This window comes from Malus domestica, chromosome 17, assembly GCF_042453785.1.
Source record: "Malus domestica chromosome 17, GDT2T_hap1".
NCBI lineage: Eukaryota > Viridiplantae > Streptophyta > Magnoliopsida > Rosales > Rosaceae > Malus > Malus domestica.
Genome location: NC_091677.1, coordinates 10,432,802 through 10,447,514, shown reverse-complemented (window position 1 = coordinate 10,447,514; position 14,713 = coordinate 10,432,802). Strand labels below are relative to the sequence as shown.

Below are 14,713 nucleotides of genomic sequence, written 5' to 3'. Positions count from 1 at the left end.
AAACAGGAAAGAGAATCAAGGCCATGTTGAATTTCAAGGTTTCTGCAGCACCTTTAACATGGGATAGGCAGTACCCATTACTTGTAAAGATGCTCTATGGTGGTACTGAATGAATTTCCAAGACATTATGCCAATAGGATCGAAAAAAAATTTTGGTTACGAATCAAAACTGTGATGTAGCTATTTATAATTCATAGGTGATTAGTTGAAAATGAGCTTTTTGATAAGCTCACTTTGAAGAGAGTTTCAAACTGGTAAAACTGTGAGTTAGTGAAAAACATCTGAAAGGTTAGGAGAAATATATCTATTGAGAAGTAGTTGATCACTATTGAGTGGAAGTTGATATTTAGAAAGTAGGGTTAAACTTGAAGGACAAGGATTGTCTGCCCTCTTTGTTTCCGTGCCCTCCTGTTTTGTGTGATCACGATTAAACCATGTCAACATTTTATATTGTTTTTTTTCATAGAGATAATAAGACAAAAATGAATAGTAATATAAAATGTTGACGTGGCTTAACCGTGACAACACAAACAGGAGAGCATGGGATGGCACAAGAACAAGGAGGGTAGACAATCCTTGTCCATACTTGAAACATATTTGACGGTCATTTATTGAGAAAAAAATTTATGTTCTGACATTATGCTCTATTGTCAAATTTGTCAATTTTAGTTGATAAACAGAGAGCGATTTATGATTCATAACTTGACAATGTAACATTTCATATACCAAATAAGAAATTATTGGCTGTCCAAATTTCGAGAAAATTATAAATGGTCTTTTAATTTTAACTCAATTGGAGCAATGATCCCTCAACTAAATATCTATTACCATTGGTTCCTTAACTCATCAAAATATGTAGCTATGATCATTTTTGTTAACTCTATCAGAATTCCGTCAAAATGAGTTATGTGGAATGATCATTGCTACAACTGGGTTAAAGATGAGGAATCATTTCTCCAATTGGGTTAAAGTTGAGGAACCATATTTGCCCCTCGATTCAGTCTCATTTGTGTGGCTCATGATTCATTTTGACAAAAGTTCTGAGAGAGTAGAAAAAAGGATAATAGTTAATGGACTTTTACTCCAACTAAGTTAAAGTTGAGGGATTATTACTACAATTTTCTCTAAAATTTCTCACATCTTTTGTTTTTGGAAGTTTTAACGAAACATTTCCAGTACTGTTTACTTTTAACAAAAAAATCATATTTTTACATTTTCCTTATATTATTCACTACACATTTATTTACCATTTTTCATTAAAATTAAAGTTTTTTTTTTCTTGTACTTTTCGGTAATTTTTATTTTATTTTATAATTTTCTTCTTCTTCTCCCAACTCACTCACAAAGCAGCAACAGTTCATTCTATCCAGTTTCTCCACAGTCCCAAAGCTGAAGCCTTTAAGCTCAGCACCCATCAAATGACGGAATGGCCCCTTCATCCAGTCCTAACTTACCATCCCAGCACCGCCCATTACGGCTTTTCACTGTCCCTGCTCCACTGAAGCACTGGAGTCGCGGCGTCTCATGGGCGTCCCGGAAGCCCACGCTCGTTCTCGGCGCCAACACCACCTCCTCACGAAACAGACCCACTTCCCCTCTTCCCCCTCTTGGCTCGTTCGCTCCGTCAGCCTGAGGTTTTTATCACCGTACGTTTCAAATTCAAAATTTTCAAATTTTGTTGTTGATTGTGCTTCTGAATTTGTTTGGGTTTTATATGCTTCGAATTATGCACATTGAATTGAGCGTCTTTTGTCGTTATAGAGTATGAAAGCTTGCGTTTTTCGATGTTCTGGAACCGGGTCTTATTTGGGTTTTTTTCGTTTTCAGCATTGCTCTACTCGCAATGTACGTCAGCATACACTTGGGAATCAGAGTCAGTGTCATCTTGATAGGAAATTGTGTTTAAGTTGAAGCGGATTATTACAGCAGCGATACGCGACCAAAGGCATCTTATTTCCTGTATAACTTTCAGTACCCAAGGTAATTATGTTCATGTTTTTGGTTAATCAAATCATAGGAAGCATGAGGCACAGGATTAATGGAGTTTGAAATATATTCGCTTGATTACATGTCAAGTGGTAGGCATTGGTTCCAATGAAATTTCCAGCATTAGTAGTTACTCTACCCCTGTCCGTGCATGGTATGAAAACATCGTTCGACAGATGAAATGTGGGATTATCAAATTAAATGCCAGTTGCTGTAGTTCCTCTGTCCGTATTTGTGCATACTAAGGAAACTTCAGCATTTGTGTCTCAAAACAAGATGAAAAAATTGCATAGAAATGCTTTAAAAAATACTTCTGTTAAGTCTGACTGTCTTCGTACTTTGTATATCTCTGTTTGTCTCTTTTTCTCTCCATGGAAGGATTTAATACATTATGGTACCAGAGCAGGTATATATACCATCACATACCCCTCGGAAATGCGTTCAGATTCACTCTCTGTATGGCAAAGCATAGTTCTTTCCTGAGTTCTCCTATGATGTCCATAGAGAAAGGTAACGCAACTGTACTGTTTTTGAACATCTTTGATACTGTTTCCTTGTCTGTGTTAGTCTTGCATTAATACATTTAAGCTCATTTTATTGTCCGGTTTGAGAACTTCAACCTACACACCACCTCCTGGCAGAAAAAGATGCATTTGTGGTAGTATTTTCTCTACTTATAGGACTTATCATCCTCATCTATGTTCAGAGTTCAGACAGACAACTACGAAAATGAAAAGAATTAATTTGAGATTTTTCTTAGCATTATGCCTCACTGGTCTGAGCCATAGCGTTGTAATCTGAAGTTTTCCTTTCCACGATGATCATTCTTAGTCTTGTTTCTACCTATGATAAGGAAATATGTAACCTCCTTTTTCTACTCTAATAAGAAACAAGGATTGTAAGAGAATGCGTCTCTTAGTACTAAAGTAAACTATTATGTCGTTAATGTTACACATCAATGACAGCATCCTTTCAGTAAGTACTTTCCTATAGTTAAAAACGGCTTGTGGATCTAGAACATTCTAGTTTCTCAGGAAAGTCAAATGCTGCTTCTAAAGTAATGTGCAAGATAGTCTGGACAATAGAGGCTGATCTAGAAGCTGGCCAGTTTCTATACATTACTGGGGATCCTACTGTTCTTGGCTGCTGGGAGCCAGGGATTGCTATACTAATGTCTCCTACGGAACATACAAACTTATGGAAGGCTGAAGTCAAGGTACTTTTGCCAAGTTGCACAAAGTAACACGTGATTATGTTGGTTTTGTAAAGCATGAAATGATGCATGAATTATGGTATCTGTCAAATATGAGTTTTATTTATTTGTTATGACTTGCACAAATAAAAGCAAACAACAAAATCCATACACATGTTTCTAATATGACAAAATAAGTAGTTATAGATTTCCCGTTAGCATAGAAGTAACTAGAGATGTTTCTCCAGGGAAAAAGACGAAGAGAGACACAGAGAGGTACATAAAAATATTTCATTTTTATTTTATTATAGGCTGTAAGGTTCACTTATTCACCCTTTACTGTTTGGCTGATTAATGGTGGTGTCAATTTCAAGTATAACTATTTCATAAAGACAGAAAGGTGGCCTTCATATGACATCACTTGGAGCCCTGGACCTGAATTGTCTATATCTGTACCCTTACCTGTCAAACAAAGTGGAAAAATTATAGTGCGGGATTCATGGATGAGGACCGATACCACAATGTCTCCGATTCGTTCATGGGGTTCATGGGTAGAGGAGGCATATCTTCCAATACAACTTTTATTCTCAGCTCCAGCTAGAGGTAAATCTCTCTCATAATGCCTTAGTATATGCAATCTCTTTCCTTGACATGTTTCTGAACACTCAAATGCTTCCAGTGGTTCGACAGATGAATATGAGATTATGCAATACCTTAAAAGTGATACAATTGAATTAAAGCCAGCTTTAAATCTTCCTATGGAGAACGCTGATGGCGAACTTAACAAGGGCTTAATTTGCAGTAATGAGATTTTAGAGTTGAACCCATTCTTAATTGAACCAATGGAGGATAATGTGTACTCTGATGGCGAATAGCAGAGGGGCTCAACTTCTATTAGTGATAGAATCGTGATAGAATCGGAATCTCCAAAAAAATTGGCGTACACAATTAAAAAGCAGATTCTGGGTATGTTTTGATTCAACCTTTGCCTCCTTCAATTTTTCCTTACTCTTTATTTTTATGAATTATAACACCTCTGATTCATCTCCAAACAAATTGGCGTACACAATTAAAAGTCATAGCAAAAACTTTGCAGCCTCCTGGTTTTGGTCTGACGGTAAGAACTGTTGCTGCTGGTCATTCTTTAGAGGAACTGCAAAAGGATTTAGAAGGCCTTGTTTCAACTTGGAAAAACATTACAGAACTTGCAGCAGATGAAGGTGTGGAAGGGGCCATTCCTGTGATTCTCCAACGGGCAATGGGTCACTCTCAGTTGTCCAGGATTATTTTATTGAGACGGTGTGTTTTATCATTTATATCGAAGTCTTTCTACCTATTATTTGTCATTTCCGTTATTTTCTTCACTTCAAACTTTACAAAAATCGTGCAGTCTTATTCCTATATTGTGGATGCTTCAGGTTGAGAAAATGGTGGTTGACTCTCCCAGGACATATCATGAGGTATGGCCTAAATTATCATATAGGAATATTTTAGTAGATTAGAAACTGTCAAGAATTTTTTTGGATTGAGACAAATGTGTGTGATGTGTAGTTTGATCATAATTGCTGTATACGTTCATAGATTATTAATAGGAGAAACTGAGAACATGATATTGAAAAAGCATCCTATGATTCCAGACTTCAACATGTCTACAATTGATTGTTTCTATATCTTTGATGATTTATCTTTCTCTAATTGCAACAGTGTAATCACTAGGTTTCTGATGATATTTTGCTATGAAATACTAAGGTCAACTTTTATCACGCTTTCCAGGTTAGCAATTACCTTCAGGAGATTGCCCCTGATCTTTGTGATCGAGTAGAGTTATACAATAAAAGAATTCCTCTTTTTGATGAATTTAAGATAGAAGAAGAGATCAACAGCATGCTCAGTAAAAGATGAGTGGCAGGCAATATTGCTTATGCTCTCAGTTGTCACATTTTCTAACTCTGAAGATGCGTATTGACCCATTAGTTAATTTTTGTTTCATGATCTCTTCACTTCATTGACCCTGTATATTTGGTTTTTCTCTTTTTTTCTTTGGGGGTGCGGAGAGAAGTATTTTTCGACTATTTTTGTTGATGTTTACATCTATTGCCTTACAGGGTTCCACTGGCTAATGGAGGTTCTTTAGTGATAGAGCAAACTGAGGCATTAGTCTCTATTGATGTAAATGGAGGACTTGGGATGTTTGGCCATGGAAATTCACAGGAGAAAGCTATTTTAGAAGTCAACCTTGCAGCTGCCAAACAGGTATGCTACATGCTGAACTCTAGCTCTCTCTTTATGATTTGTTTGCCTTGCACGGATAAGCAACTTGTATATTTCTTGCCAGGCAACATATTACTCAGCTGTGACTTGTAAGATGGTAACAGAGCATATTACCATGTTTATGCAACTATTACTTGGTTGCGGTCCGATTTCCGAAAGATGTTATATCTTTATTTCAAAGCTTTAAGATAGATTCTCCTATTTTTCATCTGATTCTTTAAGCTTAAGGTACTTGTTTGACAGTGAATAACGTGTTTCAGATTGCTAGGGAGTTATGACTGAGAGATATCAGTGGCATAATTGTGGTAGATTTCATTGACATGGCTGATGAGTGTAAGTCGAAGTCTCCCTCTCTTGTGGGTTTGTGGAAGTGCTATTGACATATTTAGGCTTGACCAAAAGTTCGTCACTGGTTTTGTCCCTAGGATGTATAGAAACTTACAGAACTTCATGTTTTTATGGGGAAAAGGAGGCAGGTTAATAAAAATACATAAAAAGATTCTGAACCGTCATCATTTTAATTTTGAGAAGTTATATATATTCATGAATTCCTCTTTGGCACTGCTTTATTTCCAGCAAACAAGAGATTGGTCTATGAAGAAGCTAAGAAGGCTGTTGAGAGAGACAGATCAATGGTTAAAGTCTCCGAACTGTCAAGGCATGGACTTATGGAAATAACAAGAAAAGTAAATAGTTGTTGAAATTTTATCAGGCGATGATGGAAGAGAGACCGGACCCAGGAAACCCCAAATCTTGGCCGAAATTTATTCTGAGAGTTGACCGTCACATGTGTCTGTACCTAACTTCTGGCAAAAGTACTAGACTTGCATTCTTGAGAGGTTCCCTCAAGGTCTGGATTCTACTAAAGGTACGTAAAACCGACGAATATTCTTGATCCCAATCCTTCAGTTTCTGTTCAAGATTTAGGATGACATGAATGACTCCACTCACACCACCCTCTTATGTAAAGTGACCTCTATGGTATGCGAAATGCACAAGCGAATAATGGTTAACTTGAAACTTTAGATTCATCAGTTCCATTAGTACAAACCAACACAACATTCTTGCCCCGTACTTTGTAGCTGATACGTGCATCTGGTTAATGGGATCGCCTTAACTTTTTCATGATTTGCATTGAAATTCACTGATTGTCAAGAGGCGTAAACCTCTTTCAGGTGGCTAGAGGTTTCACTAGAGGTGCATTTGAGGTGAAGCCATTTTCAGATGAAGAGTCACATAAGGATCCGCCTCCGGAAATAATTTCAATGTTACGATCTTCGGAAGGCAGGGCTAACAATTCTGGCCGAAAGGTGACCTTGTTTCCGGTCATAAAGTGGAAGACCGGGCGAAAATGAGACTTGCCCGATTGATGTGTACTTGTTCTGTATACGGACTAGAAAATTTTCCTTCTGATTCTTTCAGATGTTTGTATTATCAGAGGAGGATGTAGAGTTGGGAGAAAAGTGAGGATTAGATGGCATTTTGCTGATAAAAGCCTGTTATTTTATTGGATCACATTGTAGTAATGCTTGGCCAACAAGTTTTGTTATCGGCAGCCAACTATTTATTTTCTTAAGAATACCTAGGATTGTTCCTTTCTAAAAGGGTAGTGATTTTCACACTCTACTCGATTATCATAGCACGAAAACAAGAAAACAAGAGCGATGAGTGCGAATGGATAAAATGAAGTAGCGACTTTCACACTTTACTCGATTATCAATGCACTCCTCTGCTTTATTATGTCCTTTGATTCTTCTTTAATTTATTCAATCATACAGCAAAAACGAAATAGGAGAGTGCAAGAAGTGAAAATAGAATAACATTAACAGAAGCACTAGCAACTTGGTGGTTACCTTCTCTAATTAAATGTCCTCCTCAAGGTAAAAGATAAAAGAGAACGGAAATTTGGGAATCGTTGTCGGGAATCCTCATTAGCACTCCAAACTAGTCATTTTGCCCTACATTTTTCTATTTTTTGATGACTTTCTTGGAATGCGGGTAACAATTCCCTTGTTGGAAAGAAATTAAAAATCAAGAACCAACATAAAAGAAAAAGTGAACTATTTATTGAAGGCTAATGATTAGAGACGAGTAAAAAAGATTCTGGAACAACTCCCCACAAGATCACATGATTCAATACATCGACATTGACATCAAACAAAACCCAAGTTCAACTGAACACTTACGAAATTCGAAGTGATGAAATATTGAAAGTTGCTTTTTCTACAAGTACAAAACTCATGACAAAAGCTACTTAATTCTAAGACTATCAGTTCAGGCTTACAATTTCTCAAATGCAAAACATAACAATAAGCTAAACGGTACACGTGGATATCGGCAGTGTAGCAAATAACGAAGTCACAAACCTTATTTGCGGGGATCAGCTGGTCGCGGCGCTGCAACTGTTGATACCATCCTTGCAGTCGTTGGTGAGATCGTTGAAAGTTTCAATCTGCTTTTTCCCTCTCAGGAACACTTCTGTATCAACCGAGACCCTCATGTAACCATCAAATTCAACCGGAGCTCCATTGTTGAGCTTAGTGGTTTCAGAGTACCACTCGCTGTTTTCATCCCAAAGATCCTTGTACTCGTCAAGGAAGTGAGTTGTATACTTGTCTTTCAAAGGATCAAAGAAAGATGTATCCGGCTCATTTGTTGCAATGTAGAGGTTCCTCCCGTCTTCAATTTTGTTAGGTAGGGTTGAGAGCAGCGCATTGGGTGAAGTATCTGCATCAAGGTTAGGCCACAACTCCTTGTTATGTGCCTTCTCCCCTCTCTCAATATGCACAGAGTCATAATCCCAGTTCAATTTTGATGCGATTGCAGACACTATATCCATCAACCTTCTTGATTTCCACACCAAATGCCATGGTCGTTGAACAACGGACTCTGTCTCCCCTTCACACACCCTATACCAATAATTGTCTGGCTCCACAGACCCAAACTTTCTCATAATCAAAGTATCCTTGACATCATTAAGTTTCATAGGTGTGACCCTATAATCCTCCACAAGATGCAGATCCAACCCGTCCTTCTTCTGCCATTTTTCCCAATCTGTCCAAAACTGCTTCGCGTCTAACACAGATGCAGATTCTCTTAAATGCTCGAAGTCAAAGTAAAACCTGAAGTCCTTCCCTTCCTCATCTTGATTGGATGAAGTGTAAATCGAAGACAGACAAAGAGTCAATTCCATGACCAAAGTTCGGTTCAGGTACTGAGCTTCACCTAAAGCACACAAGAAACTCCACAAGTAATGGTTCATGCTCTTGCACCTATCTCCACCACCCGTATATATTAAGTATTTCCCATGACTGAATGAAACTTCGGACTCAACCACCGGTAGGGTATCATTCACAATCTCCCCAACAACCGGCAAAGAATTCTCCTCAGTCTTCCCTTGCTTATCAAATCCGGCCTTCTTCTTCCTCTTCCTGGCATTTACTCCAGTATGGTACTCTCCAATATCACCCACACTAAGAGTACAATTCTCAGACTTCAAAATGCTAAACCTCCGATAGTCCTTGTAAAAAGAAGCAGTCTTCCCTTCCTTAGGCCTAAACCGCCAAGCCATATCACAACTGTTATCATCCGAACCCCGCACTGGTTTCCCAAACCGGTAAAAATGAATATCCTTAAACTTCTCTATGGTGGCCCTCATCATCAAATGGAACACTTCCGGGTCCCTGCAATCAATGGGACCCTCACAACTAGCAGATTCTGCTTCAGAATTCTCAGTGGTCGACTTATCGCCCTCGCTCAAGTTAACAACATCAGTCATATTGATAAAATTTCCAATCTCTGTTTGATTGGGAGCCAAGAAATTCTCACCAGTCCGGACCACAGTGTCATCGGACTTGAAAGTGGCATTGGATTTGGATGTGAGGAATGTGGTGATCTTGGTTGACGGGTGAAACAACGGGTCTTCGGGTTCATAGGTGGCGGCAATGATAGTAAAGATCAACACTCCCAGCACAAAAAGCGTAAAGCAAAGGTTCCCAATCAAGGCAAGGGCATTGGGGCCCAAATTCTCAGGCCTAAAGCCTCCAGCTCTGGCAAATGGGGACCGACCCATCATTTTTCGGAACTAGAAGCTTCTTCTACAACCAACCAAATCCACAATTTACCACAAAACACAACTGCCTAAATCACCAAACCACCCAAAAAAAACGAAGATTTAGTACAAAAAATGGAGAAAAAATAACTATATGGGATTCGAAAAAGATAAGATTTTTATCGATTTGGGTCCTTTAATTTCAGATCTTGGAATAAATTCCAAGTGGGGTTTTGGAGATCTACGAATCGATGCAAAGTACGAAGCCAAAAGATTAGCAGACGAGCAAAGATTTTTACCTTCTTCTTCTGCTTCCCACGTGGAGAGATGGAGCTAGAACCGTCGGGAAAGCTTCATTTCGTCACCATTTTCGTCGGTTCTGTCGACTTGGCTTCTCCAGTGCGAGTGTGAGCTGTGTGCAGCTGCTGGATTTTCTCTCTCAAACGTCTCTTACTTTTCGGTGAGGGACGATTGTGACCATTAAACCATATCACAAAATTCTAGACTGCGCAGGGGGTGTACTGCGCTTATCCGTTAGGATGGTTCCACGTGGAAGAAGCGGCTGCGTGGAAGGAGATGAGTGGTGTGGCGTATTGCGCCACCCGTAATGAATTGCTGAGTTCGGTATTTATTAAAGGGAAGTGTCGACTTCACAGCTCAACAACTACAGACACACCGACAGTGGTAAAAATGTAATTTTAGCTTCTACTATTAATGATAGTTAAAGTAATTAATTAATAAATTAATTATGTATTTTAAGCTCCAACATATCAGCTCTTTTAGTTACCGAGTTAACAATTTTTTTTACCTAAATTGATGTCACATGTTAAGGTTGGTGCCTTAACTAAATAGATAACTGTCCTTGAGCTAAAGTACAGAAAGGAATGGATTCCAGCCTTTGCCACATTTTCCAGGAGCATGAGAGCGGACATGTACGCAGCCAGAATGTCGTGTAAGGCAGTTTCGCGAGTTAAATCACATTTACATGTGAGAAAGTTAAAACGCATGACAATGTGTGATTGACTTGAGACGACGTTATATTGACATTCCTATTATATAGGTAATGACACTGATGCGGTATACCGAATGTGAGAAAGCTAAAATGTTTGATAGCGTGTGAATGACTTAAGATATTGCCATAATAACGTTCCTAATATAGATAAATTACTCCGTGTAGCACTCCACCTTTTGGGGTTGCTTTGAATACAAGGTATCTTCAGTTATATAAATTTTTTTTCTTTTGTTTAATGGAGGAGAGGGAGTCGAAAACAAAATCTCTAGTGCAAGGAATCGTCTTTGAGCCAACTGAGCTACAAGCCCCTTTCCGATATCCTTAAATTTTGGACATGGATTACCAACTTGACACTGCCTATATTTTCACTTGTGGTCAGAAGAAATGTGCGGTAAAATATCAGAGTGATTTTATATATATACATGAACAAAGTTTGAGATATACAATGGACTCACAATTCACCCTTACTCCAATCCGACATTTCAACTCCAGTAACTGGAGGGCGATTTAGCAGGGTGCAGAGTTTTAACTGACCAAACAAATAACTTTTACCCCAGTGATTTGTGAAACTCCAACAGCCAAACAAAATTATTACGTAGACTGCGTATTCGAAGGTGTACAAGATGCAGCTCTCTGCTCGATTCGGTTCATGCTATGCTCCATGCTTCTTTTAACCATGTCTTCCAATAACCTCTTTGCGGTTTCAGCTGCTTTGTCCGCTCCATCTACCCTTGTGGCAATGTCGTATACAATTCTCTCTAAAACGGAGGATGCCAGTTGCTTTTGCTGGGGAGAATCTCTAAGCAAGTCTAGTAGCGTATGAGCTCTCTCCCGGGCTTCAGCTGTGCCATCTACTGTCAGTCGAAGAAGACCTGGGACTGCACCTTCATTAAGAATGAGTTCCCTGTATTTGTCGCGGCAGCTCTGACACATGGAGAGCAATGCTCCAACCGCGTGTTGTGTGCTGATTAGGGATCCATCTTCAACAGTCTCTACTAAGGTTAATATCCCGCCTTCTGTGTTTGAGATTGCAGTACGTCCTTCTTCGGAATTGGAGAGGATCTCGAGAAGGGCAGTAGTTTTTTCAGCAAACTTGGAGTACTTTTTGCATTCTTTGAGGAGGTTGATAAGAGGACGAACGGCTGTAGCATCCAGAATAGTAGTTGAGTTCTCTTTGCAGGTGGAGAGATTGTGTAAGGCAGTCACAGCATCAACTTTTCCTTGAACACTTCCGGAGCTGAGGATCTCAACCAGGAGAGGCGCCGCTCCAGAATCTGCAATGATTGGCTTGTTCAGAGCAGCAGCTGAGAGTGTTAAGATTGCTGCAGTTGCTAAATCCCTTAAACTACCATTTTGGAATTTGAGGAGCTCAACAAGTGGGGGAACGGCTCCAGCCATCACAATTTTGACTTTATTCCTAATTAGCATCAAACAAGGACCCAATGAGACATACAGACAACATATTGAATATTATACTAGCAACAGCCATAACCTAAAACGAGGGTAATAGCCAAAGAGCAAAGAATTGCAGTACTAGGGACCACTTTAAATTTCACATATAATAATGCAACCATATCTACCACAATGTGAATTCACATGATTATAGTTAGGAGAATCCTCCACAAAAGAGACAAAAAAGGACTAAAGGACACCATTTAAGCGCAATAACAGCAACAAGTGCTATTTTTACTCAAGGTGACTTTCTGGTATCAGAATGCTTGTGCAGCATTAAGATAGAGACAATAAAGTATGTGACTATCTGAATTCAGCCAATGGATTCTGAACTAGCATTTAATTAAAATACAAATATTTAAACTCTGAGAAGAAATTTCTCTAAATTAACTTCCACACAAGTTTCCATCACCATGTATACGAAGGAAACCAAATAAAAACAAAACTAAAATGAAAAACTGAACTCGACAGCCTCACACTCTTTAACAGATACATATACAAACAAAGCCATCTCATTGGTCAAGCCTTTGGGCATTCCATCTCATTTGCAGCAAAAAGGACAAATCCTCAGTAAGAAAGGGTAGGAATCAAGATCCAGCTGGATCTTCCAATACATCGGTAAAAGGAGAAAAAATTCTTCAAAAAAAGCTCTCTCCGTCAAGTAGTTTGACATTATCAAGCACTGCCCTTTCTCTCATTTGTTCTTTTAATAACCATCACGAGGCAGAAATTTCGGTAAATTGGACTGAAAGGAACCTAATTCTTCCCGAAATTAACAAGCATTTTTAGTATCAACTCTTTGGCCCAATCCCAACTTCATCAGTAGTAACCAAACAGAGGGCAAATACACTATCATCTATTTCTTCTTCTGCATATCATGTCACCCTCGCTCAGCTAGTAAATAAGGAAGTCATCAAATCCACACAATTACAGAAAAAGATGATTTGTATTCACTAATCTCAATCAAGAAATCACCAACCAACTTATCAAAATCCATTTATTTGCCAAGTAATGTGATCAATTCTTTTCATTTGTTGAATCAAAATCTAGAAGCAAAGCAACCCAATACGAGAAAAACATAAACCCCACATCAAATCAACTAATTTCATCTCCAAAGAATCATAAAACAATCACAGAACACAAAAAGTTTCAATCTTTCCCAAAATTAACACAAAGCAAATAAAACCCATCGACAAAATTAGCAATTTCTATTCCTTCAAACCTCATCAGTGAATAAGCAGAGATAAATTCAAAGGCAGAGCAGCAAAAGTTACCGTTCGTTTCGGACGGCAAGGTTGAGAAGCGCGAGGAGGGAAACTTGGCGCGCATCTGGATTAGGAGAGCAGAGCATCAACACCAGCGGCGGAATCACGCCCGCCGCGCCCAGCTTCGAGCGAGTCTTGGAAGACGAGGACGAAGTGGAAGACTTTCTGACCAAGTTTCTGATATCTCTGGCGGCTTCAATCTTGGATTCGAGATCGCCATGGATAAGCTTCGAGGAGATTTCGAGTATAAGGGTTTGTTTCCTTTGGTTCCATGTCTCTGCCTCCTCCTCCTTCTCTGCCACTTCTTCTCCTTCTCCCACTCCCACCGAGGTTTGCTCCTCCTCCCCCATCTCTCTCCGTACCAGCAGAGGAGTTTCTGTTTCTGTTTCGAGGAGTTTTTTCTTTTTCTTTTTATCTTTTTTTTTGCTTTATTATCTTTTCGGTTTTTTTCTTCTTTTTTTATTTTTAAAAATTTCTTTCTCCAATGAAAATGCATTAACGAATGCTACGACTTGCAAAACCAAAGGGGTTATTTTCCCAAAAAGGAAAACAATACGGATTGGAATACTTAAAATGGGGCATGGTATCGACAAACTCTTTTTTACTTCTCATATCATCTCAATTTGATTTAAAATTTCGATCTCTCGAGCATTATTCTCATAAATGTATAATTTATGTTGCTAAATTTGTAATACATTAATGTATGACATATATTGCTGAATTTGATTTATTTTTTATTTTAGACAAAAATTAATAATAATCATGGTTGGATCTACTAAATAGTGTTGCGGTCAAATGTGAGCGCTGTTTCTCCACAAACCCAAATCAAAATTGCCAAAATTCAAGGGGGAAATTGCTGAAATGTGTAAGGGTTCGTTTGGATGTACTTTTAAAATAATTGAAAGTATTTTTAGATCAAATATTTTTTATTCCAAAAGCACTTGAGGTGTTATCTGTAATAGGAATCAGTTATGTGTTTCTTCCGTAAAACACTTTAACTGTTTTTTCAGGATTTACTTGCATCTTAATTAAAGATTTGTTCTAAAATTATTTTCACAAAAAATATTTTCAGTCATTTTCAAAGTACATTAAGAATGATTTTTTTAGAATATTTTCCGTTGCAACTCTCTACCACAATTGTTTTGTGTCTTTTTCTGTGCAGTTGGCAGGAGTTTATTGAGGTCAAAAACCATTTCTCGTTGCCTTCTTCCCCGTCGAGCCCATTAGGATCTAAGGTTGCTACTTGCTAGAGAAGAAGGAGAAAGTGAGCCCCTTTTAGTATTCTTAATTTTATTTTCAAATTGATTTTCTTTAACAATGAATATTCATTTTTTAATTTGTTTTTTATAAACGTTGCCTAAATTATATGAGTTCCGCGACATGCACATGGGAAAATAACAGAGAAACTAGGGGTAGGCAAACGGGTACATGAACCGCGGGTCGGGGTGGGTAATCAAGGTTCGGGACGGGTACGGGGCGAGTAC

The 14,713-nt window shown here is 38.5% G+C and overlaps 2 protein-coding genes, 1 long non-coding RNA gene and 1 pseudogene across 6 annotated transcripts; 2 read left to right on the top strand and 2 right to left on the bottom strand.

Annotated features, from left to right (window-relative positions):
* Positions 1 to 1,332: 1,332 nt before the first annotated feature.
* On the top strand, positions 1,333 to 3,467 carry LOC139187657 (uncharacterized). Of its 3 annotated transcripts, none has more exons than XR_011577932.1 (4): positions 1,344 to 1,646; positions 1,828 to 1,980; positions 2,393 to 2,496; positions 3,427 to 3,467. It is a non-coding gene; the product is annotated as an uncharacterized lncRNA (long non-coding RNA). The 3 variants fall into 3 exon arrangements; XR_011577931.1 differs by lacking the exon at positions 3,427 to 3,467 and adding an exon at positions 3,021 to 3,203; XR_011577930.1 differs by lacking the exon at positions 3,427 to 3,467 and having other exon boundaries at positions 1,333 to 1,646; positions 2,393 to 2,467.
* A 731-nt stretch (positions 3,468 to 4,198) lies between these two features.
* Positions 4,199 to 7,053, top strand: LOC108171331 (ribonuclease E/G-like protein, chloroplastic; annotated as a pseudogene).
* A 440-nt stretch (positions 7,054 to 7,493) lies between these two features.
* On the bottom strand, positions 7,494 to 10,306 carry LOC103405055 (uncharacterized). Of its 2 annotated transcripts, none has more exons than XM_008344026.4 (2): positions 9,800 to 10,306; positions 7,494 to 9,589 (listed from the first exon to the last, which is right to left on the bottom strand). In XM_008344026.4, the coding sequence occupies exon 2, from the start codon at positions 9,522 to 9,524 to the stop codon at positions 7,830 to 7,832; it is 1,695 nt and encodes a 564-aa protein (XP_008342248.3). In that variant the 5' UTR covers positions 9,525 to 9,589; positions 9,800 to 10,306; the 3' UTR covers positions 7,494 to 7,829. The 2 variants fall into 2 exon arrangements, with proteins under 2 accessions (XP_008342248.3, XP_070673073.1); XM_070816972.1 differs by having other exon boundaries at positions 7,494 to 9,546; positions 9,800 to 9,971.
* A 591-nt stretch (positions 10,307 to 10,897) lies between these two features.
* On the bottom strand, positions 10,898 to 13,690 carry LOC103405056 (U-box domain-containing protein 3). Its single transcript, XM_008344027.4, has 2 exons — positions 13,239 to 13,690; positions 10,898 to 11,929 (listed from the first exon to the last, which is right to left on the bottom strand). The coding sequence occupies exons 1-2, from the start codon at positions 13,577 to 13,579 to the stop codon at positions 11,104 to 11,106; spliced, it is 1,167 nt and encodes a 388-aa protein (XP_008342249.3). The 5' UTR covers positions 13,580 to 13,690; the 3' UTR covers positions 10,898 to 11,103.
* Positions 13,691 to 14,713: the final 1,023 nt, after the last annotated feature.